General features: G+C 39.9%; 1 protein-coding gene across 1 annotated transcript in view; it reads left to right on the top strand.

Moving 5' to 3' along the window:
• The first annotated feature begins 975 nt into the window (after positions 1-975).
• Positions 976-26,577, top strand: part of pitpnc1a (phosphatidylinositol transfer protein cytoplasmic 1a) — a 38,946-nt gene continuing 13,344 nt past the window's right edge. The window contains exons 1-2 of the mRNA XM_048247062.1: positions 976-1,630; positions 23,979-24,127. Of these exons, the coding sequence (XP_048103019.1) occupies positions 1,583-1,630; positions 23,979-24,127 (197 nt within the window). The 5' untranslated portion in view covers positions 976-1,582. The remainder of the gene's footprint in view (positions 1,631-23,978; positions 24,128-26,577) is intronic.

Raw genomic sequence — 26,577 nt, 5'->3', positions numbered from 1 at the left:
TCAGTGATGTAGATCCATAAGTTGTTCTCTCACTTTCTTCAGATCTTTTGGAATTTTGTAAAATAAGATTTCAAATATGAGTAATTGGTATGTACCAACTTATCTGTTCTTTGTGAGGAATAACTTCATGACTTGAAGACATCGTAACTTCATCAACTTGTCTGAGACAATCTGGTGATGACATTTTCCCCATTTTGCGAAAAAACAAAACAAAAACACTAGCAGCTAGCTAACTACAATACACACCAAATTAAATATAAAACTGATACAAATTCATTATAATTATTTAAATACACAAAACTACAACTCATGATAATGATACATAAAAAGACATGCCAACACAAAGAATAAAGAGTACATTTCCTTACCTTTCTTGATCTCACAAGTCATCTTGCTTTACAGCTATGTGCTCTGCTATGACCTTAAAAATTAGATATTGCCTCATTTGCATATTTTATTTTTATTTTTTAGGCAAAGTGTAATACAAAAAGTATTTCTCTTAATATGAAGATTAATCTGGTAGAAATGTATGGCGATATCTATAAAGGGAAAAAAAGTCCCATTCACCTGTAGTGTGATAATAGTGTTATCTGTTGTGGTCATTTTCAGGACTTTCGTCCCGAGTAGAGATTTTGGCACACATCCCACGTTGTTCAATGGGGTATTAGTGTACAACAGTTGAGATATTCTCCGCTATATGAAGTGCATACAAATCTTATCCAGGACCTCTACTAATAGGCCTACCCGAAATGCCAAGCGTTCTTTGTGTCGCTCTGTGTCAACGTCTGGGTGATTCGTCAAATCAGTCATGAAATGCAACATCCAGTTGCATACTGAGCGGTCTGAATAAAAAAAAAAAAAAAAAAAGTTATTAAAATTGACCATGTGAGTTAATTCTTTCGCAGACAGCTTTGTCTGTCAGGTCGAGTCATCACAAATAAACGATGGTTACTGTCACTTTCAGTAGCGTAGGCTACGTGCATTCAAGTGTAGGCTAGCCTACATATAGGCGGAGAGTGCGGTGTTCATGCAGTATCTGGACATTCCCCTCGCTGCAACTGAGCATCCCACATCGGAGCTTCTCAAATGGTCGGCTTCTTTTATGAGAAGGGCAAACCAATCCTGTGTGAGAAGAGAGGGTATTGAACTCCACTGAACTATCAACACTCAGGCTGGCAGCTTCAAAAGACAGAAAGCAAGCAATCGTCTTAAAAAGCGAATTGACATGGGCGCAACATCTAAAGGCGACGATTTCACGACATCTGTGAAGACCAACCTAGTGAAATTTTACTTTTCGTGCATGACCTATCTTCATTTATCATGAAAGAAACACAACGTTTTCCTGGCTGTGGATCCATGGAATCTTGTCACAATTTCTATTTTTAAATTATATCCTAGGCTACTCTATTTTAATTAATGTATAGCCTACGTACAAGCAGTTCAATGAAAAGTTGAAGGACAGTTAACCTTATCAAAGACGTAGGTTATTCAACTTGTGAAAAACGCTTGTTAGTCTTCATTCGGTCACACAGGCACCTCTCTTTAGAAGACTTTTGGTTCACCGAAGACTGAACACGCTGAAATGCTGATGAAAGAGTACAGAATATGTATGCCACTTACCGTGGAGGAGGTAAGAGCTTGAAGTTATAAAGTTACAGCCTAATAGTTTGCTATTAGGCTACTTCTAGGTTTAGCAACTCACTGACATCTTTTTCATGAAACAGCGAGAGCTCCCGTGTAAAATTAGGGTATTTAACCAAAGTAGGCTGTGACAACGTAGTGGTAGGCTAAATGAAAATGATTCAGAAGAAATATTGTCTAGGTCGATATCTGCAATTTGGCCACCTTTGACATATCATAGCATAAGATACACTGATTGTGAATATGGCTTATATTTCTACCTGGTCTAGGCTACTAATATTTTGTTGTCAGTGCTTGTTGTTTGTCGGAGACTTATTTGCCACTAGGTGACGCTATTGTAACTTTGTCAGGATAGCTCAGCATCATTGAAGAATACATCCATCTAGGCTACATAGCCTAATGATTTTGAGATGTGAACATGCTAAATGCGCATATTTCACCACTGATTATTAGACAGAAGGGCTTCACAGATTTGATTTAAGTTATCTCAGTGGATAGTTTGTTCTGCATCTTTTTGTCAGTCCACTGTGCAATGCAATTGCATTACCTATCAATGCAAGTCATGCAAAAACTTGAAAACAATGGCAGTTCTGAGCATCTGTGCCCACACTCTTAAAATGAATGTGTTAAAATAATGCAACTTGTGTTGTTTTAACACATCTCTGTGTCCAGATAGGGACCACACAAGTTTGTGTTGTTTCCTTTTTTAATTTGTTACACAAAATGTGTTGAAAATAACGCAACTTGCGTTGAATCAACACAACTTGCGTTGTTTTTTTTTAACACATCTCTGTGTCCAGATAGGGACAACACATTCGTTTTAAGACTGCATAGGCTAGCTCGACCTCTAGAGAAATTGAGTTTGTCATGTGTCGTTCAGATGTGCTCTTCAGAGAGAATTTTCAAAGGGCTCTCAAGTCTTTAAAGCCTTCTGGCTTTAGCGCTCTCCCATTCTCTGTGAAGTAGGTCTTGGCTGGAGCTGTTTGCTCCAGTGGGTGGGCTGTAACAGTGGCCCACTGAACTAGGAGCCTTGAAGATTATTTTGTTTATTCTGTAAACTTGACCTGTTTTGCTGATATTTCTATATTTGTGTGTGTGTGTGGGGGGTAGTGAAAGGGATCTATGATTGTTCTCTGTGGTGTGTTCAGAAAGTTTAATTTTATTGACATGCTAAACATGACTAAGTAAACAAGTCCCATCAGTTAAACAGTCCTTGTCAATACTGCATGTTTATAACTGATTCTCACTCTGAGCTTAGTTTGTCCTGGCAAGCAAACGCAGGTTTCAGAGCCAAAATCCTAATGAGTCTGCCTACCACACGGGGTGTTGACCTTGTGCTTCGTGGTAGTGCACATATGTTCATGTCCATCTATTGACCATGTATTGTATATCTGTTATTATGATGCCTAGGAGTTTTTTGTTTATGTTTACTTCCTCTGTTTTCCATTTTACCATAACTTGTATTTGTATCTGTTGTGTTTGAGTGTGTATAGATTTATTAAATAAAATAGGTTAAGTGAAGTCAGCATTAGTGTTGGGTTTGGAAAATAAAAGTGTAAGCAGTCAGGATAATGCGGTGTGGTGAATAAGCAAAACAAAGTCCAAAACGGTGCGGGAGAGACTCATCTGATGCCCTTTTTAAAGGCCCAAATCAGGAAGTGATGTATGAACACCTGCATCTAGCTCACCTGTAGGAGAGAGAGTCTCCTCCTCCTGAATATACACTTACAGCATTCTATGAGACCAGAGGAGCTCCCGCTGCCAGACATGTCAGCAATGCCTAAAGACCCAGAAAGTGAGTAATGTACAGTATTATGAGATGGTTTTCTGTGTTTAAATAGACCAGTAGCTATATATACACAATAACTACAACTCTGGGTAACATTTTGCCCACTAGGCTAAGTTTATTAGTACAAATAGGCCTATATTTTAATGTACGGTGATCAATTGTGCCAACTTATTTGAAAGTATGAAAACAACAGTTCTTTAGAGAAATATTAAATTAATGGAGATCAGTGATGCTGAGAGTAATTCTGGAGTAACTCAGTTCAGCTTAAATGTCATACAGCATTGACAAAAATGCTTGATTAATTATTGCCAATGATGAAGATGCTGTGAAGATATTACAAAACACAGTGGTGTATTGGACATTTTTGATAATTTATGTACCACTTATGTACAGATGATAACAAGTCTCCTTTCAGATAGATGCATGCTGTTGTACAAAAAGTGGTCTATGGTTGTACCAAAAATGGTCTATCTTTCTTTGTTATGATCTGATTTGATCAATTGTAGTAGAGAGTATGAACATTGAAGTTATTTCAAAAGATGAACATACTTTGTTCACACTTAATATGCACAATTAGCTGTGTATTTGTGTATAACTGTAGTCCTCATCCTCACATTTTCTGTCTTTTGGTACTATAGGATCACCCCTTGATCCTGATCTAAATGAAGAGATTTTCTACATGGAAATCCAAATGTTAACTCCAAGCCATCTCCAAATAAATGTTATCTGCCCTGGATGCCAAATCGATACGAACACTCATCTTGGTGGGCACATTGAGAGTGAACAGGGGAGCTGCTTCTCCATCCCTCACGTCTTTGGTCGCGTTGTCTTTTGGTGTGGCAACTCTGACTGCTGTAATCATCTCATGAAGAGTATTTGTCCAAATATGTCTTGTTATACATTGTTTGGGATATATGAGCAACAGACAATATATTGTATATCCTAAGCCTATAATTTCCTTTCACACATATTTGAATTTGAACAGCATAACTGATCATATATGGTGCTTATCAAAGAAGCTTCAGCAAAACTATATTAACAATTAAAATATAGTACAACATTTTACATGTGCATGTTTCTTGAATGGATTGTGTCTAATATCATTGTAATAAACAATATGACAAAACACAGCTATGTTTTTGTATGTTATTTGGGTGTTTGTTCTATGAATTGTATGTAATATAATTGTAACAAACAATATGACACAGCACAGCTATATTTTTGTAGTTTTGGAATTCTTCCTGTTAATAGTCAGTTATTTATTTGATTCATCGCCTTCAAAGATTGTTTTGTGCCAAATCATAGGGAAGAAAACTGGTCTGATTGTGGGAATAAACTGCAGTTTATTAAAATTGTTCTTTTCATTCAGCTTATGAAGAAAGCGATTTAACCCTGTCTACAACTCCAATAAATCAATACAAAATGCACAGTTACAACACACCAAAGCCATATAGTCCAGTCATTTTATGAAAAAAGGTTGAACAAATTGCAACAGAAGAAAACTTAACTGATTTTGTTAAGTTTTCTAAAAAGACCCAAATATACCCTATTCTTGCACCTAATCAGTATTTTTCTCACGCAAATAGGGGAAAAACAATTACCTTCACATATCACTATGAAAATTACTGAGTTGATTACATACCTCATGACAAACAAACAATGTATTACAAGTTTTTTTTTAATTGTTTGTTAACATGGGGAAACAGGGCATAATGTAATTATGTATAGCTAATTTGTATAAATACCACAACGGAGCTAATAATAATAATAATAATACATTTTATTTGTTACATAGTGCCTATCAAAGCACCCAAGGTCGCTTTACACACTGGACATTAAGACAAAAGATGCCGGACGGAGCGGCGTAGGTCGCCAGCGTTCCCGTGACATCAAGACAAACAAATTTACAAAATAACAATTGACGCACAAGACAAAAGATGCCTGATGGAGCGGCGTAATCGCCAGCGTACCCGAGACACCTAACGGTAGACATACAAGACAGACAACAAACAAAAATGAACAAGTAATAAAATAAATAAATAAGAAATTCAAATAAAGAAAAGTCTGTAATAGTCCAGGCAAAGTAAGGTCTGACCTAAAACTAATTGCAGCAGAATTTATTTTCACATTTTTATATTTCAATTGGTGATCTAAACACCATAGTAAAAGACCATGAAAATCCAGTTGGTGGAAATATGTTAAAATGAGGGTTGTTTTGTGCATTATTCTTCAGCAAATGCTGACAAAACTGTAATTAGAATGTTGTAGAATACACATTCTAAAGAATATCTGACACCATCTAACTTAACTTGGAATTTTAGAATCTTGCATTGTTGAGGAACATTCTTTTATTTTGAAAGAGTGAATTTCTTTGGCTTATTTTAGACTGGTTTGTTGCAAATTTGGTGAATCAATGTAAATGGTTGTTGACTCCATTGAGCCATTGTGTTTTTGCATGTAAGTTTCACAATGTTCAAGCTGTACAAACACATAGTTAAGCATTATTTAGCCTAGGAAAGTGGTTTTGGTCTGGTTTAGAGGTCACAGTATATCACACTAAAGTATCAGTTCATCATTTTCCAAGTATTATAATAATTGACATATTGCCCAGGGGTTGACTGATATACTGTCTGTCCAATCAAAGGGGCCTGTATGATGCCCCTTTACTTTGCACAATTTTGTCTAAAACAATAATCAGACAGCACAGTATGTTAATGTTAGTGAATGCAGGAAAATTGTGAAGGCAAAGTTGAAGATGGACATGATAATGTCCACATTCGACAGAAGGGTGCAGATGGGACAGAAGGGTGCAGATTTAGGTGACTATTGTTGTGACATCTGGCAAAAAGGTGCATGCTATACTAATAAATATAGTTTAAGATTAATAATTAACAATGCATGCCTATGCATGGGTCATGGTTTTACCAAAGTCATAGAACAGTCAAAACTACACATATTCTAAAAGCATATGCACTGTACATGAAATATAGCATCAATCAACTTATGTCTCATCATCATTCTCACCTATTTGCGTGAGAAAAATACTGTATAGGTCCTTCTAGCCCCCCTCCCCCCTCTCTCTCTCTCTCTCTCTCTCTCTCTTTTTCTTTAGTCTACCCTGAATGCACCAGAGTGAAATATTATCAGTAAACTGTTTCTTGCATGATGTTCAGTAATGGACAACTATTTTTTTTTCTTTTTTTTGTCTCAAGGTCGTAATCATAATATTCTTTGAGAACACATGCTCTTACCAGCAATACACAATATGTGTTCCCACATCTCTGAGCCCAGTTGGAGCAGTTTCATTTCTCTGTTGCTGAGATAGTTTCAGGCATCAACATTCTTTATTAATATAAACAATATTTAATTATTGGGCAAGGCTATTGCTTGCATGAAGTTATACACCAGCTGTTTTCTTTCAGAATATTCAAATTATGTTTGAAAAGACCAGTTTTCTAGACCAGAAAGGCATGCCTCTTTCAAAAGCATCCATTTTTCTGTTTGTTTCATTTTTTTTTTTAATCTTTCATAGCCTTTGTGAGGTTTTGTTTGTGGATACACAAAAAAGCTGGATCAAAAAGCCTCCTCAGTGAACATCTACGTTCAGCTATGAAAGGATAGGTGGAGTTCCTCTTATTTACCGGGCTGTCTTCAAAAGCATATACAAGTAAGCACATGATTGCAGGAGATTATGACACATCATGAACACTTCATGTCTGTATGTCATCTTTCCTCCTATTCGATAGTGTTTTAAAGAAGATCTTTCACCAGACAGTTTGGTCAGTCTGGGTCTATAATCCAAGCTGCTGGCTTGAATGTTACAGAAGAAGAGCTCAGTCACATCCATTTGATTGTAAGGTCTTGGGGATCAGACCATCCCCATGTGGTCTTTAATAAAGCAGCAGGGATGAGGGGGTGTCATTTGAATAATTTTAGACAGTTGAAGGTGAGAATATTGAGCCTTCATTCTGCCTCAAGGATCAGTATAAAATGATGAGATGGTAAGGGAAGACAAAAGCAACTGTTGTAAATCCTTAGCCTAGAAATCTAGACGCACCTAGCGGCAGCAAATTACATTTGCTGGCAGGGCTAGTCTAGCAACTCTCCGTTGGCTTGTGAGCTCCAGAAATCGAAACTTAATCAGGCCAATGAAATCGTGTATAGAGTCGTTAGGTGGGATTGATGGCAGAGTTGCAACGGTTTGGCTTGAATTCCCTGCTACTTGAAAACAAATAAGATGGATGTTGCTGTTGGCGAACAGTGTGACACGAGTTAAGCTTTTATTAAGTTGGCAAGCGTTTGAACTAGCCAACTAGCTCCGCTGGTGGGAAGCGCGATGGGACTCATAGCTGCCGCTGTCTATTGCGTGCAGAGGGAATTTGAAAGACAACTGATTATCCCGCCCCTCGGACTGAGCACTGCGAACGGTGAGTGCCCAGACCCTACATTTTAATGTGGGTTTGGCTCGTCAGGCTAGTAAATCCTTGTAACGTTATTGATAATGGATCAAGTAGACAGTAGATCAAGCTAGATACTATGTGAAACATCACACCTCTGATCAAGCTAGACCAGTGGTCCCCAAACGTTTTCTTCCGAGGGCCAGCTCAAAATGCCTCGCTCTAATAGAGGGCCAGAGACTTGGAGTATATCAGTAACCATAAATAGCTTAGTGCTGTGATAGCTGTTATAGCTGTGAACAGTCTACCTTAGTTGAATATTCCATTACATTTAATCATAGGCTACTGTAATTTAATACCATTGCTAGCAGTGTTTATATTGCCATCATGCCATATCAGTGTAAAATGTAGCTCAAATGAAATATTCAAAATGTGTTAACTCTGAACTCTGTGTCTTTGCATACACAGCTCAAATTGTGAACAAGCAATATCCTACAAATAATTTAAAGTTCTCAAACTATGAGAGTTTTATGAAGTGCTGGCAAAAACATCTGAAATGACCACTTTCACTCACCTATGAGAACTTTGTGAATTGTGAATTTATATGAACATTTGAACGAGCGGATAAAAAAATAGAAATAACTATCCCAGAAAGTCCCAGAAATATGACTTGAATAGAAGTTAGTTAGTTATTAGCAATTAATTGATAAACTTTTAGAATACTTTGAGCACTGAAACAGTCAGCATAGGCCTCTTACATTGTTTGCAAGTAGGCCTACATTTCATTCCGTTTTCGATGGCAAGCGTGAAACAGCGCCAAAACAACCACCAGTGGACAAAAAGAGTATTACATGTGTACTGTTAAGACTCGCTATACAGAATGAATGGGAGAAATTATGGAGGTTATAGTTTGACGATGTCATACTCCCATGCGGGGCAGATGCTATATACCACGGACATGTTTTGGGGGGCCACCCAAAATGAGGTGGCGGGCCGTAGTTTGGGGACCACTGAGCTAGACACTATGTGAGACATCACACCTCTGCTAGCACACCGCTAGCATGCTGAATTAAAACACAAACTGTAGCAGCATTTTGCCGCCTCTGGTTCAGTGTAAACCTGTAAAGGCAGCATAATGAGGAGTTTTCTCAATGATGATGTAGCGGGATCTCTTTTTTTTATTAGAACTACTCTTTCTCAGCAATACTCCCAGTTACAGGCTTATTTAAGCAGAGTGTTAAGGGAAAGCCACAGCTTGCTGTCAGTGACCATGCTTGATAAGTGCCTTTTAATGAAAATGTGTGTTTACGCTAGTCGATGACACATATAGGACTCCCATGGCTGTAGAGCATCACTACTGCTTCTGTGAACTAACAGGGATATGACGACTGTTCTTCATCTTATACTGTTCGGGTATGCAGTTGCTCTCCTCAGTTAACATCATCCTACAGATGACTGATCTCTTTAAAGATCAATAATGGGTATTGATTGTGTGTTGTTATTGATTGCCAATGATTATTGCTGGCAGTAGGAGTAAGACATGTTCACAGACTCATATGCAAGTGTGAATGGTGGCACAAAGAAGTCTTACATAATATGATCACTGCTTAATCCTACATGTTATGTCTGCAGAAAATGAATCACTCACAACCAAAGTGTGTGAGTGAATGTGAGTGTGTTCTCTGTTTGTGTGTGTTGTGTGCATGTGCGCACGTGTGTATGTGTGTGTGCCAGTTTATGAGTGTATGTGTAACAGGCCTATACTTAGTGTTTCCCTCCGTCTGTGTGTAGATGGGTGTGTGGAGCCAGGTGGTTCTTGAAATATACAGTAAAACCACCATAGAGATATTGAAATTCATAAATTCATCACAAGTGTTGTCACAATGTTTCTGCATGTACAGTATCTTTCACTAGATTGCGCTACACCACAATTGAGCTGTTATGGCCACGTTTGATGTGGCTCCTTAAGGCCAACATACCACAGATATTTCATCATCTTGGATGCAATCACACAACTGTTAGTGAGTTATTCTGTGAGAACTGGTTTTGGCCTACCTGGCTGTTGAGGGGCCCAGCGCAGGGGGGATAGTGCCCCCGGGCACCAAACACTTCTGTTTCTTATCAGCCTTTTGGGGCTGCATGCTCACCAAGTTTCATTTGCCCTGATGTTCCGGGGTCCCGGAATGGAGGGAAAAGTTATATGACCATGCTTCGCCAGCACTAGTGGTGGTCATAATTACTCTCTCATAAGCATATGAATTGAATCAAAGCCCTCTTAACTGATGCACTGACCAGCTCCTTTATTCTTATTTTTTGTTTTCATCTGAAGTGTAAAGTCCTATGTCCTAAACAATATCTGAAATGCAGAACTGACCATCATATATCTCACACATGCTGACATCTCAGGAACCATGTCTGCTGAAAAACAGGAGCGTTTGCTTTGATGACTGCCACTTTCGCACTCCTCTTTTTCATGCTCTGCTCCACACGTCCCCTGCTGTTCGTTCTGTGTGGCTTCGCTTCGGATGGTGTTTTCACAGTCCATTAACGTCATTGCCACGGGTACGAGCCTCAACAGATGAGATACTTGTGCAATCAGTGGTAGCTGCAGTCATCAACACACTAGTGTGGTCAGCGTGAGTGGCACTTAAAAATGTAACTAGCAAACTGAAAACTGTCAAGGGAAACAGAGCGGCCTTGGACTTAAGTGAGACTGAGAATAAGTCAGATGGTTTTAGACTGTCTGTGAGGTAATCTTATGTGCTATAAATTCACCAAAGAAATTTCCATTCACTCAGCAATTTATATGCGCACTTGTGGTTTCAGTGGTCTACCTAGTGAAGCAGGACTTCTGGGAAGCTTGCCTGCGCGCATAAAGCCTTGATCCCTCCTGTTGATCCATGTGATGTCCAGGCTATCCATCAGCCCTGGTGACACTTGAGGGGTTTCAGTAGGGCCTGGGAGGTCAGGCAAGACTTAGCCCAGACTCAAGGGGAAATAATCCCCCCATCCTCCTCTCTTGTTCCATCCCAGGCCCAGCCCATCCTATACCATTCCTGTCATGGAATTCCCGTCCGATCCCTGCAGCCTGGAATGAGCCCTCACCTGTCCCTGGCTTTTTCCGCCACTAGTTTCCGTCAGGAGCGCTGTTTGGCTGTCATCACACCCTCTCCACTGGGACTGGGGGGAGCCAACCCCCCCCACCCCCACAACGGTCACTGAGAGCAGGGGTGACTAGGGGGGAGTCGGGACAGAGGACTATTCTTGACCTCTTTTGTAGTTCTCCCTCAGCCTCAGTCCATTGCTCTAGCTCTCTCTCTCCCTCCCTCCTTCTCATTAATTCTTATAACCAAGGTCCCAAGGTCTTACAACAGCACTGTCATTTTGTTGGATAATATAAGCCAATAATTTTCACGTCCGTTTGGGTGACTTGTGTGAATCGTGCAAAACCGAGGAGTTTTTTTTTTTTTTTTTTTTTTTTTTTTTTTTTTTTTTTTTTTTTTTTTTTAATGGGGGGGGGGAGTCTGATCATCAAGGATGCTTTCCGGCGACTCTAGCTTTTTTCACGTCATCTACCGCAGGCTACAAGAGGAACCAGAGCGTTTCTCATATGGGCCTGCTGGTTAATGTGCTTCTGATAACCTCCACTCATCTTTGATCATGTAGCAAAGGAGCTGTAGTCTATCGTTCTAGCAGCTAAGAAAATACAGGCTCCGTTAGGAGGCAACTCTCTCAGTTCGCGCTCTTACCTCCGCAGTATAGCTACTTCGGGTGGAAGTTTCAACACGCAACACGCTGCCATCTGACTGATCATCCGGAACCGTACAATAATAAAATTATTCCTGTCAGTGACCTAGGCCTAGTATTTAATGTTATGTGGGAATTGCAAGAATACGGGTAAAAACAATTCCTTACTTCAACCACGGAATTGCGTGTGTCATTAATTAAAACGGTAGGAAAACTGAATGAAAGACGTCGCTGTCCATCAACAAAAACAGCACAGTCAAAACGTAGGCCTAATTTAAAGTCCCAGACATTTAAAGGGACAGCGATCACTCAAGACATAGGCCTACACCACGAGTGATGAACGTGAAATGCTTTGAATAGCCTACTACAAAACACAAAAAACAAAACAAAACAAGCATTTATATGACAACTGAGTATAGAACCATTCTAATCTAGCTAATGGTAAATTAAGTATATAGCATTCACATATAAAGCATTCAATAGCCTGATGAAAACTTCAGTCAGTTAAACTGCTCTCATAAAAGGAACAGCAGGCCTACAGAATATTCCAAATAGGCTAGTTTCCTTTCACTTCGACTGCAACATATGAGTTAAACCATGTTAAATTCAAAAGCATCTGGCAAGTGACAGGAGGTTTTGAGGGGAGGAAAAGAGAAAAAAGTGTGTTAGCTGATTCCACAGTCAGTGTTCAGTATTTGGCCTATAATTTCTATAATCTATCATTTCCTATGAACAACAGACCCCAGTAACACATGGAATTGCTAAAAATTTTGAAGGATCGAAAATAATCAAATCATTGGCTTAAAGAATCAATATTGTATGGAATCGTGATGAAACTTGTGATTTACACCCCTATATGGCATCCTTACAATTAGGGAAGGTTTTTGGGAAGTTTTTCTCATGCAAACACTGTGCAACCATGCTGAGTAATGCAATGAAATCATTGTAATAGTTTGCAATTTTGCATTAGTAAAGCAGTCCACCGATGTGCATGTTTTCAGTTACTGCTTTAGTTTCAATTGTGCAACAACAAGACCATAACAATGATAATGGTTTATATATCCATAAAGACACATTTCTGGAACTATCTTAGACTGTTTTTTTGTTTGTTTTTTTTTTTTTATGGGGGTTGGTTGGTAATGTTTCTCTCTTTTTTCACCTCACATGTGTTTGCATCACTGCCAAGGAACTGGGACAGTGTATTTTCATATAAAGAACATTTTTGTGTGAATCGGGTGAGCCCTGGATGGCAGAGGTGGTGGCAAAATGTAGTTATATGATATTTCCTGCGGGGGCGTGGGCTTCGATAATCTCACTCCTTTTTGACCATACCTCTGTTTGCATCCCTGTTTACAGAGAATGTGCAGGTTGGCGCCTCACCTTCTCCATCGGGTGTATGTGTGTGTGTGTGTGTGTGTGTGTGTGTGTGTGTGTATGTGTGAGTGATTGGGTGAATGTGAGGCATTACTTTGTAAAGTGCTTTAAGCGCTCAGAGGAGTACAATAAAGCACTATATAAATGCAGTCCATTTACCATTTATATGATAAGACATGGGGAACAAAAATACAAGAAAATGGGTGAAAGGAAACATGTTAACATAGTGGGTCATAGCTTAAGGTGACATGTGAAAGTTGTATGTGAAGCATGTGTTGTTGTTATTGTGTGTGTGTGTGTGTGTGTGTTTATATTTAACTGAGATTTAACACAACTCTCTCAGTCATCTCTCTCTCCTGACACTCTCCCTGTCAGCACCTCAGCTCCTCTCCTCGGTCACTCCTCTCTGGAGTCCATGCATAACACCAGAGGTCACACACGTTTAGTTTGGCTCAGGAGGTTAAATTTGGCTGCTGGCTGTTTGAGAGTGTTTGCCTCTTAGCAGGTTTATTCCATTAACTTGCACTTTTTTGTGCATCTCAGTGCTCTAATGCAAGAGGTTGGGACTGGGTGGATTTGTAATGCACTTCTGGTGATGTCTAATACATTGAATCACACATTCAAATATATCTGTATAAACACCCACATTTGTCTTTTTGCTCATATTCCTCTCATTTAATAGTTAAACATGAGCATATTCCTTATATTCCTCTCATGGAACAGTTTAATGTGGTCTGCACATGACTTATAACAGAAAGAGAGTAAGAGAGATATCAATAAAGTTATACTACACATACATGTGTTAAGTGCCGCAGAGGGCCTTTACATTTGTTTTTAGGATGCATCTTGCATGACACGATGGTCAGCCAAGACAGATCTCTGTTTACATGTATCCAAGGTGTAGGTGAAGGTGTGGAGACGTTGCTGACCACTTGTGTTTAGATTCCGTTCCTGTCAATGGCACATGCATTGGAACTCCCAGTGCGCAGGACACATTAGACCGCATTAGCGTTTACATTACTAAAGACATTACACAAACAAATGTAAATGAGTTCAGACAGACAGCAGTGAAATAACTACAATGCTAAGGTGTAATGATAAACAAATACTATCAGGTCTGAACTGCTTTGACCCAAGTCAGCTGTAAGGTTAGCTGTGCAAGAATCAGGGATATGAGTGTCTGAACGTGCAGTTGTTAGTGTCAGTTCAAGCATCAGAGGTCTGTTTGACATTGGCTAGTGTGCTCTCAGCAGGGTGCTCCCTCTAATCAGTGGCCCTCCTGATGATCACGCAGCACTGCACCTCAAGTCTCAGGAGAAAGAGGGAAGGAGAGAGAGGAAGAGACTTAAAAGAATCTTATGTAACGTCCCAGCTGGTTGTCAGCCCCCACAGACACATAACTCTCCCACTCTAATGGAACTTCAGCTATCCTCTCTGCTACAAACCATCCATCTCAGCTCTCGCCTCCTACAGAGAGAGCGATGAGTGGGTACGTGTGCTTGGGAGTGTGTATGATCTGCTGTGTGTGTGTGTGCTTGCTTGGGTGTGTGTATGATCTCCTGTGTCCGTGTGTGTATGTCTATATGTGTGTGTGTGTCAGCAGTTGAACGTCTTGGATGCAAATAAAGAGAGTGAGAGAGGGGATCAGCAGTGACTCTGACAGTCCCCTGAAGTCAGCCTTTACATTGTTGCCAAGTGTGAGCACTGCAGCTCACCCATGAAAGGGAGCCCACAGAGATTACTACGCTGTCTTCTAATATTCGATCCACCAGATGAGTGTTACATGCCAGACAAACAGGCTTTGACAGCTATAAGTGTGTTCGTTCAGAATTAGAAGTTTGTGCCTGTAAGGCAGTTTGCTCATCTCTGTATTGCAAGTGCAACACTATTTAACCGTCTACCTGTTTTTGTTTTTTGGTTGCCATGCAACCACATAAAGAGGCTGTTATATGTGGTCTGGCTATCTGGCAAAAGAAGAATATGGATTTTGATTATGTAAATATTTGTCATGAAAATAAAAAATACGAACTCTCACATAATTGAAGACTGATTGCTATGCTGCAACAACATGGTCTGTTACAGAAAGGAGAGACCACAGTTCACCCTGTCAAAACTTTAATGTGGACTGAAAATTACGAGAATTACTGATAACTGAGATTACTGATCTATTATCTCAGTTGTATGTCTGTGTAAATGTCATTATCTTCAGCTTTTCTAGTCTGGTTTAAATCCTCAGTAGCAGTTTTTCCAAGCCAGATGTGTGCAGAGTGTGCACCTTTTTTCAGATATGTATGTTGCATTGTAAAGAATTCATACGTACAGAGTACAGAACACTTGCTTTCATTTCTTCACTGGCATAGACACTTTCTCTCTCAAGCACTCATAGGTTGTTATATCAATGATATAAGAAAACATCTTTGTTCAGCCCAAAAAAATCTCAAAGGGTCATTCAAAATGTCCTGGTTTTGAAGAATGATACCTCTATTACTGTAATGGATATCTTTCTGCCCATATATCTACCTATATCTACATGTATGTATACACACCAACATACTCCCATATATTGCTTATGTTGCCCTTATGTGCTGAGGCTGCATTTTGTCCCTCCCTCTGCGGCTTTCCTGTGTGTGATGGATAGACTGCAGGTATAATGCTGCACTCGCTCCCTCACTTGGTAACTTGCCAAGACCCACTCTAGTGTGGCCCCCACCACCACCCCACTCCACTATCCCCTCTACACACACACACACACACCAACACACACTCCCATTCCATCCATCCTCAATTGGTCCCACCCACACACCCATGAAACCGCACGCAGCGTCTCACCCCAGCCACTTTAATCACCTACTCATTACAGAGACTCCATCCGTGTGACAAACTCCACCCCAGACGCCATCATGCTTCTCGCTCCACTCTGCCTGTAGGGTGCGATTTGTCATCTCTTGCCCCACGGTCTCCGACCACTGATCGTCCCACTCCCACTGCCATTTCCCATCTCCACCCCCTCGCCCCATGGCCTGCTGGCAGCCCTATAAATCTCGGCTGTGTGAACCCGCAAGCACAGAGAGGACTTCTTCTGCAGTCTGCGAGGACTCTTCTCTCACCCCTCTCATGTCACCTCTTGTTGTGGGTGCAATGGATGGGTGCAATCTAATCACCAGTCAGGTCTGAAGTAATGGGCCATCATGTAACCGTGAGGGCTTACACAGATGGAATCTGAGACCATAAACGCACACACACACACACTATACTCTTATATAGTATAATAAGTGAATGCCAGTAGCAGCGTGCTAATGACTGCAGTCGTCTGTGTGCTGCAGTGCTCCACGTCTGGAGACACATCTTTATCAGCAGGCCATAATCTGATACCTCATTACCCAGTCAGCACTCTGCATGGATCTGAATTCATCAAGTTTACTTATTGAATTAAAAGCTTTCTGTGTGTCTGGGGTGTTGTTCCTGCGTTATGCACTCAAATGGACTTTTGTTCTTGCCTTTTTGGCAGCTGAAAGGGCCTCTAATAACTATCTGCACTTACAACTGTGGTCTGAGAAAGAGACCTATACTGTGTTTTCTTGCCACATATTTGTGGGCAGGATAAATTACTACACCAGTCATTTATGAATACCTTGTTCTGAATACCATACCCTGCTATTACGGGGCTCCCCCCACACACATTTCTATTTCTTCAAGGTGAAGAGAACACGGACATGATGCCTGTTCAGTGGAATGCTTTTAGTTCCTGAGAAGTTTCTAGGAAACCTTTCATTCTCGCACGCCAGAACATTTTTAACATTTACAAAAATCATGCTGATGAGTAATCACTATGTTATTCAAAAGAAAACGGTCACATCCACAATATAACAGTTGTATGGCTGATGTCTGAAGCACGGACACTGGACAGCCTCTCACAGCACCAGCATTGTGCTCTGAGCATCTTCAGCTAGAATACCAGAATGTTTGACACACAGAGCTTAAGTGGTTATGAATCTGATGTGATGATAAATGCTTAGAGCAAGCTGACAGGTGCTCAAGGTGTCAATTTCTGACACATATGAATTTTTAGTTGAAAGTAATTTTAGTAGTCACCACTGTCACATTGTTAGAAGTCATGTAACAAGAACTTCTCGTCACACAGTGTGAGCCTGGCCTACGAGACCACTTCAGATTTCTTAGACATTTTGGATGAATGAACATGACTGAGCTAGCCTGACCAGACCACTAATCTCAATTGAGAATGGGTCTGGAAAGGCTTCATCGATTTACGACTTCCAGGGCCATAACCAGCAGTGAAATTAAACTTAAATCGGTGCATTAAACTCTTCGCAAATCGTTTCAGAAGTGCAGCAATCAAATATTTCTTGTAAACGAAGGTTTTAAATGCAGTTGTTTACTTATTTCCAAAGAAAACACACGTCCATATCTGTTTAAGCCTGTCGCCATCAGCGCTGACATTGGTTGTGTTGAATGTGCTGCTCTATTTCTCATATATAAATGCCGGATAAGCAGTTGTGATTGGTGCCTGGGTTTTTGGAAATGGGTGTCAATGGCCTGCAGAGCAAATTCAAATTTTGTTAACAGGTGTCTGGTTCTCCCTGGCAATGACAGACGGCAGGGACGGCAACACTAGCATGTGAAACTTCAAACTTTTAGTAACTGGAGGAGGGTATCACCAATACATCACAGCACATCGGATCCATTTGCCACCCTTTGTGTTCCTGTATGTCTCTCTATGCCTCTCTGCAGGGTTAATACTGTAGATGCTCAGTTACCTCAGGTTTACACAAGAGAGCTTGTCTGGTCACTATGGATACCAACTCTACATAGCATTAATTATGTCGCCTTGCAGGAAGCTAAATGTGGCATTATCGCCTGCTGTTTAATTGCACAGATTTGCCACATTGGCCATTGTCAGAAGAAAAGTTGGCGGTGTCTGTCGTGCTGCACCTCCCCGCCCACACAGCGACCTATATCTGGAGAGCGACCCTTTCATCTACTGTTCATTATTTTCCCTGTGAAATATTGTGCTCAAGAGAGAGAGAGGGAGACGTAGGGTAAGAGATGGAGGAGAGAGATATCTTGAAACATCCATCTGTTACCATTTGTCTGTGTTCTTTTCTCTCCTTTCAAGTCAGTGATTGCAGCCATTGGTTTACAGGGATCCTTTTAAGATTTCAAAAGACCATCATTAGGCACCGAGCTGCGCACAAAAGTCTGCGTTTCATCTCCGATAGTGCAAACAACTCTTACAAAACTGAAACCTGACTGATAGGGGCAAAATGACTGATGGTTCTGATCCCTCACTCTCTGACTGCCTTATTTACATGAGAGATATCCACCTGCTTAGAGTCTGAGATGAACTAAATCGAGCAGACCATGCAGATGACATCACAGAGAGAGGGATAGAGAAGTATACAGTGTATTATCTTAGATGTTGATTGGTTGAAATTGTATCCTTACTTCTACATGGCTGTTTTTTTTTGCATTTCTCTGCTTTTTCTCAAATTATTAATAAATTATTTAGTTGTTGTTTATATTTGGTCATTTATGTCTTGTGCGGCCTGATGTCAAAACCAATTGCCAAATGAACACGAAAGCCATCCATTTGATTGCCCCTCTATTCATATACCTATATTTACCTCTGGCTTGATGGAAATGATCAATTGAATGTGCCTAGACTGATGATCTCTAGATATTTTGAAACTTCAGAGGGTTTCTGCATGACGTGTAATAAGCCAATCCTTGATTTTACTTGTTTGGAAAAGACAGCCAGTCATTTAAACTGGTATTTCACTGACTTACATTCAGGTACCCATACTTGCATCAATGATACACGTCTATATTTGATGCTGGTCTCACACTTCATACAAAAACACACAGGTTTCATTATCTGGAGGCATGACCTTCCAATGAGCTCTATGAGGCTGGCCTTCCTTTTTATTTGGCCACTGCCAGTACACTGAGTAATAAGAGGCGTTCATTGTGCTCTCCGTCAATGCGTTTGTTACTAAAGAGAGCCTTCGCAAAAGACAATCTGCATGGTGTGAAAAGTACTCCAAACAAGCTATGTTTGCCTTTAAAAAAGCTAATAAGCATTGTGACCCTCTGTGTGTCCTTTCTCTTGTCCATGAAAACATGAAAGAGTGAGAATTAATAATTCAGTAGACCTCCACCCATTCAGGCTGCCCTATGTGCAGCACTTAGCATCCTATTTCCACCACTTGTCAGCCAGATACAAGGATAAGAGGGAAAAGAAAGCATCTCATCAGCACATGTTAAAACTAGATGTACCGCAAAATAGCGCTCAGTACAAAAATATGACTTCAATTTGTCTCCCAGCTCAGTCCTGTACATCCGTTCGCTAAAATAAATCACACTTCAATTTGTCTCCATATTTTACTCCATCCCCCACTCTTGAAACTTTTGTGTATGCTTGTTTGGCATGCCTGAGTGTGTGTGAAGTGGCTGCATGTAATGTAAGAAAGTACCCTACTGGTGCTGAAAAGGTGAATAGATTGTAGAATAGCCAAAGAAGATGTAGCATTGTTATAAAACCTTTAAAATCTCTAAACAATCACAAGTAGGGCAGTTCATCACAGTTCATCCATTGCAACTGGATTGATGAAAGGTCACTTACACCTGTAGGCTACATTGTATTTGGGAAAAGCAAAAGGTATCAGCATAATGTTATTTATTTATTTATTTATTTATTTATTATGTATTTTTAAACAAAAACATCTCTGTCAGTTCCATGCCGTTTTCAACAGCTATCAAAAACAAAGGTCATTTTTGGATGGATGGATTTTTTGTGAATGTTTCTTCTTCTACATAAGATTTTAGTCATCTTTAGTTCATGTAATACTTTATTGTCAATGCACAAATTAAGTAACAGTAGTCTGAAACGTTATTGTTAATGCACAAATTAAGTAACAGTAGCCTAGTCTGAAACGAAATGCTGTTTTACATCTAACCAGTGGTGCAAATAACTGACATGTCCAAATGGGCCTTGATGAAATCATTAAGCTAGACTGTTCATACACATTTTAGCGGGCCAAAGTTGAAGAGCTTTTGTCCGTTATTGTTAGTGCAAATATAGGCTGATTCATGTTCCCTTGCATTGTTTAACTGAGGTCCATGGCTAGTCTGGCTTTCATCAGACCAAGCTCAATCTTTTAAGAAATCAAAAAATAAATAGCGGGCAGATCAGGCTGGGTTCACCCAGCCTAGTCCATAGGCACCGATATTGTTTAATTTTTCGATTGAGATATACACGCTCTGGCTATTCTAAATGCAAAAATGCATCAGGGAGTTATGACAAAGCGGTAACTAACAAACTAGATCCTAATAGAAAGCTGTTAGCTTCCTAAGCTACAGGTAGGATTATAAGGTAGGCCTATTGACAACATAAATTGTCAATAGGCTATGCTGGCGACACAAATAAAATCTCCTTTGGAAACCAATGGCTTACGCCTTACAGTATCAAAGCGGACTTAAACTGTGATATAAGTGGCGAAAACTTGTAATAACATTCACGCAGCTCCATGAGTCAAAGGAAAGCTGAATGAAGTAGCCACTTCTAAATGGGACCCACTACACAGTAGCTTAAGGTGTTTTGCTAAAGCAGCCATAATGAAATGAAGGTGTCATTGTTTGGATACTTCACACACCGCGTGCTTTTAATTTCACAGACTACAACTACCAAGCTGTAATCAAAGCACATCGATTCCCCTCTCACACCCTGCACGCACTTAAAACAAAATAAACAGGCGTCTCAGTCTCACGCATGTATAGGCAAAACTGTATCAGACCGGTGTAACGTTGGTAAATCTTCCATTGCACAGAATGATTTTGTAGCACGTGCAATAAATGACAGTCGAAAGATACAAACAGTGCTGCTATACATTTGCTTGGTATAACCGCATTTATAGTTTTCTACAAATGCAATAAATCAAATGCCTCCATCACTCAACCAACGCTTAACGGTAACATTACCTAGGTCCTTATTGATATTACAAGATTAACGTACCTGCAGTAAAAACCAAGCATGTCCGATAAACATCCTCAGATTTATTTTGGCTTCAAGAAGAAATGGGAATTACACTTCATGTGAACATCGTCCTATCCTTATTAGATGTTCGCTGTGGTAAATTACAGTCCTTGTATGGCGTCCATTGTTTTCCAACCCACTTTTAACTTCCAACAAAATTACGTCTCACTGCAACGATCGCCATCTAGTGGACAAACGACTACTTCTAGCCAATACTGAAAATGCAGCCATGATGATGATGATGATGAATATTTATTTTGGCTTTCTTTTAATCCTACTGCTTTTCATTTTTTTACCGGGGGGGCAAATCACAAATGAGTGATTATGAGCCAGGTTGATGTGGGCCCTTGAGACCAACATACCATAAAAGATTCACAGAGAACTGTGTCTGCCCTACCCTCCTTTCGGGGGTCCAGTCCAGCGGGGGGGCTGCAGATGAAAACGAAAAATGACGGTTCCATGCTATCCATGTGGGGGTACATGCCCACCAAGTTTTGTGTACCCGGTCTTTCAGTGTCGGGAATCCTTGTTGGTGTATGTCACTAAATGTACACATAAATTATTTTATTGTAAGGCCCCCCATGAACGAAAGTACACAAAACTTGGCATGCATTCAGAGGGTGTCATAATGATCCTACACTTTTAATTTCGTGCAGTTTTGACCTTGTCAGCCAGAGATATTGAGATGAAAACACCTAATTTTTTGCTTTTTAATTTTTAACTAGGTGGCGCTATACATGAAATAAGTGGTAATGGGATGGGTTGACATGCCCCCTTAAGACCAACATACAAAAAAAAAGGTGGACCTCCTAGGCCCTACGGTTCTCGAGATATTCACAGAAAACTGTCTCCGGCCACCTACAGGCCAGTTGGTGTATAGTAACATAAATTAATTTATTGTGTGGCCCCCATGATCGGAATTCGACAAAACTTGGCGTGCATACAGAGGGTGTCATAATGATCCTACACTTCCAATTTCGTGCAGTTTTGACTATGTTAGGTCACAGATACCTTCAATTACACCACCTCATTTTACTTTTTGTGTTTAACTAGGTGGCGCTATACATGAAATGAGTGGTTATGGAATGGGTTGACATGGCCCCTTGAGATCAACATACAAAAAAAATGGTCCTCCTAAACCCTACGGTTTTCGAGATATTCACAGAAAACTGTGTCTGCCCTACCCTCCCTTTCGGGGGTCCAATTCAGCGGGGGCTACAGATCAAAACGAAAACGATGGTTCCATGCTATCCATGTGGGGTTACATGTCCACCAAGTTTCGTGTACCCCGGTCTTTCAGTGTCCCGGGAATCATTGATGGAAATTTGGGCATGCGAAAAAGAAAAAGAAAAAAAAATCTGACTAAACCTATATGACCGCCTCTTCGCTGCGCGGCGGTCATAATAAGCAGCAGTCATATGTGGACAGTTGTGTGTGTTGGCACATGTTGTCCCACTACACACAAAGGTTGAAATCATATGTTATCCTTAAATTTGCCATCTGACTACATATATATGTCAAGTCAAGTCAAGTTTATTTATATAGCGCATTTCATACACAGAGGTCATTCAATGTGCTTTACATAAACAAAACCAAACAACAATAACAAATAAAAGCATAGAAGGGCAATATAGTCAAAGAATTGTTAAAAGGTAAAGATCATAATAAAAAGAAAACATAAAACACAAGGTAAAATCATTTAAAAATAAAGAATAATTAGTAAGCAAAAGTAGTAAAAAAAGTAATAAAAGACTAGGTAGAATAACTAGAAAATGTAATTTCGAGGAAATTACCAGTGCATGAACATTAACATTAACATTAACATAACATAACATTAACATAAAATGCCAAACAAACTTTTATTTGGAAACAGTTGGCAGGAGTCATAGTTGATAACAACTGACAGTTGAAATGGCTGAACAGTTAAATAGTTGAGTAGTTTAAATAGTTAAATTATTTAATAGTGAATTATTTAACATTTATTTTTAAACAGTTGTGGGCAGAGGAAATACTAGTCTTAAGAGAGCCAGATTGTATGCTTAAAGCCTGAGACAGAGTATATAGTTTAAAAGTTGAATGTAGATAGTGTAATGGATGTTGATAGACAGAAAAGTTGAACGGAAGTTGATAGGCAGATTGTTTAATGGATGTTGATGGATAGTTTAATGGGTGGATGAGTGAATGGTTTGAAGAGGATGAAAGGTTTTTCACCTGGGACCTGAGAGGACGAAAAGGTGTGTACTGCTGAAACATGTCTGACAAGTATTTAGGTCCTGCTCCATTTACTGATTTATAAACAAGCAATAGTGCTTTAAAAGTCAATTCTGTGACTTACTGGAAGCCAGTGCAAGGACTTAAGAATTGGAGTAATGTGGTCAGTTCTTTTAGTTTTTATTTAGAATCTTAGCTGCTGCATTTTTGTATCACCTGAAGCTATTTAATAGTCTTTTTAGGAAGGCCTGTGAACAGTCCATTGCAGTAATCAACCCTGCTGGAGATAAATGCATGAATGAGTTTTTCTAAGTCATGTTTTTGACATCAGCCCTCTGAGTTATAATATTTTTGAGGTGGTAATATTTTTGAGGTGGTAAAAAGCTGATTTAGTTATAAGCTTTCATGGCTGTTGAAATTTAGATCACTGTCAATTAAACCCTAAGTCTTTCCTCCTTTTTACCAAATATAATTACTTCAGTTTTTCTTTGTTCACCCATTTTGGGCGGTTCACAAACAAATGGCTCATTTTCTGGTAAACAATCTTTACCGCTGTAGGGAGAGTTGGGTGGGAAGTTTGTTGTGGAAGTTGTGGACAACTAGAAACTCATCAATATAGCAAATATAACCTCTTTTAAAGGAATTTAATAAAGCATGATAGGGAAAAACCTGCCATCTCTGACCTCTTAAAATATAACCAGACAGAATATAAAGCAAGCATTTTCACGGTAACATAATAAACGCACTTGTGGTCCTCCTGTGTCTCCAGTACAGGATAGGCCAGCTGTACATGATCAGCAAGCACAGTCTGGAGCAGAGCGAGCGAGGGGAGGGTGTGGAGGTCGTCCAGAACGAGCCCTACGAGGACCCCACGCGCGGCTTGGGCCAGTTCACCGAGAAGCGGGTCTATCTCAACAAGTACGTATCCCCGCCGGGCCACAGGCCAGACCATCTGCTCCTGCTGGTGTCCGTTGCATGGCTTTATTCCCGTCTGTTTGTTTTGAGAACGATGAGGCTGTGTGAGGACTGGTTTGACTGGTGTATAAATAAAGGAAGTACAGGTCTCCTGTTTAATTTTACTAACTGGTAAAACTGTTAACATTTCCAACTCTTGTGATCAAACAAAATATACTGTATTTACACTATCATGTTAGTCAAGTAAAATACAGTGTTCATGATTCTGTCGTTATATTGTAGTTATTCAGACATTATTCAGTCATTCAGCCAGGTATCAGTAACCAGAGGGGGAATATTAATGTGATTTAAGTAGTGCTTGGCACTCAACTGCCAAAGACATCCTAGGCTGTGCATCTTTACCTTATTGCATTACAAATCCTTTACATTAAAGTCCTTAAAATTCCTTCAAATGAATTTACATTGTTTTTTCTATTGGGATTCAAACTGGGGCCATGTGTGCATTAAGTAGCCATTAATCAGAAAAGCACATTCATTTGTTCTTTGTCTATGTGGTAGCAAAGAATGTAACTCATTCTTGAATCCATAGAAAAACCTGAAAAAGTGTTGTGGAGCGTACACACGCACATAACACATGGTGCTGGAGAGACTGTTATAATAGTTGACTAAGTTAGAGGTGTGTCCGAACCCCCCCCCCAAGAACCAAGACTTGTTGCTTCTGTGTATCTTTTATTTCTACCAAACAACAAAATATCAACTCTGTGAACTGAGATGTGGAGACTGGACTGGCTGAGACTGGATGTATCGTTTCATGCTAGACTCAAATAGTCTATTTGATATGTTAGTCAGAATGTTGTCTAATAGCTCGACAGCCTCAGACCCATAGGTGCTTAAAGCACAGCGGAAGCATCCATCCTCCTCTCTGTGGAAGGTATGACGGCAGGCATATTGCCCCGGTTAAATGGATCTGACAGTTCGTAAATCAGAAATAGCCTCTCCAGAAATAGCCAGGCAGACGGCCAGAGCAGAGCACTGTCCTGGAAGCACGGCCCTGTCAGACCACTCGTATGGAAAATCTATGGGGTCCCATTTTTAACTCTGGCCAAAGACAGACCTGTCCGGAAACTGCATTTAATTGACCAGATATCCCACTTGAGATGTGGCGATTGACCAATCTTAGACTCTCAGTCTCAGACTAGTTTAATGAAGACACCGAGAACTCTTGTTGATGTCGTTAACAGTCTTTGTCACTGTTTGGTAGGTAACTCAAACCCCCAATGTTGTAGCTAATGCAATACCATTGTACTCTGCAACATTTATAGTTCTTTCTCTATGGGGCATTCTATAAGGGATTTAAAGAGTCAACTGAGGAGCAGTTCGCTGAATTTGACCCAATAGTTACAGAATGATCAGGATAGGCTACTCTATGTGCTATATGTACTGTATATACAGCGCCCTTCACATTTATTGACACTTCTGGTAAAGTTGAGTAAATAGGTATCATGTACTCATATTGAAATCAGACATTGAAGGGGAATAAGCAAATTTATTTTGAGAAACTAAAATACCTCATAAAGAAAAAACAAAAAGAGATGTTCCACAATTATTGGCAGGCCTGTATTTGTAAAGCCTCCCTCTGCCAGTAAAACAGGTCGTAAACTATGACAACCCAAGATCATTTTTCTGTACGTTCTTCCGTACAAAATCTCTTCAGATCTTACAGATTCCTAGGTCCCGCTCCTCAGCACTGTTTTTCTATGGAGTTCAGATCAGGGGACTGGGATGACCATGCAAGAAACCTGATCTTGTATTTAGTAAACCATTTATGTTGTGATCTGGACATATGTTTTAGTTAATTGACCTGCTGGATGATCCAATAACGACCCACTTTTAGTCTCATGGCAGATACTTAGATTTTTTGGTTAGACTTTACTTGACAGTATCGACATAATAGTGACATGACACACTGTCATGAAGGTGTCATAAACAAGTCATACACATTTATGACATAGCGCTTCTGTTTTTAAGTGACATTCGGTTTTTGTCATAACAAGTTAGGGTTAGGTTTAGGCAAGAGGGGAGCATTGGAATCAATGGATTAGGGTTAGAGGTTAGGGTTCATGTGTCATGACAGTGTCATATGTTCATGACCGTGTCATGTCACTCTTATGTTGATACTGTCAAGTAAAGTGTTACCGATTTTTTTTTTCTTTTATAGGTCATTACCATGCACCCTAATAAGGTTCCCAAGGACTTTGGCATAAAAACAGCCCCACCTATAGCACCGACCCTCCACCATATTTATCATTGTGGTTCTTTTTCGTACAGTCATTCTTCTATGTACACCAAACCCACCTTTGTTGCCAAAGAGCAAATTTTCATTTCATTTGACAATAGAACACAATACCAGACAAAGTTCATGTAGCGTTCAGTAACTCCAGCTATTTACGTGT

Source organism: Alosa alosa, chromosome 6 (genome assembly GCF_017589495.1).
Source record: "Alosa alosa isolate M-15738 ecotype Scorff River chromosome 6, AALO_Geno_1.1, whole genome shotgun sequence".
Classification (NCBI taxonomy): domain Eukaryota; kingdom Metazoa; phylum Chordata; class Actinopteri; order Clupeiformes; family Clupeidae; genus Alosa; species Alosa alosa.
This window is presented reverse-complemented; position numbering and strand designations above follow the sequence as displayed.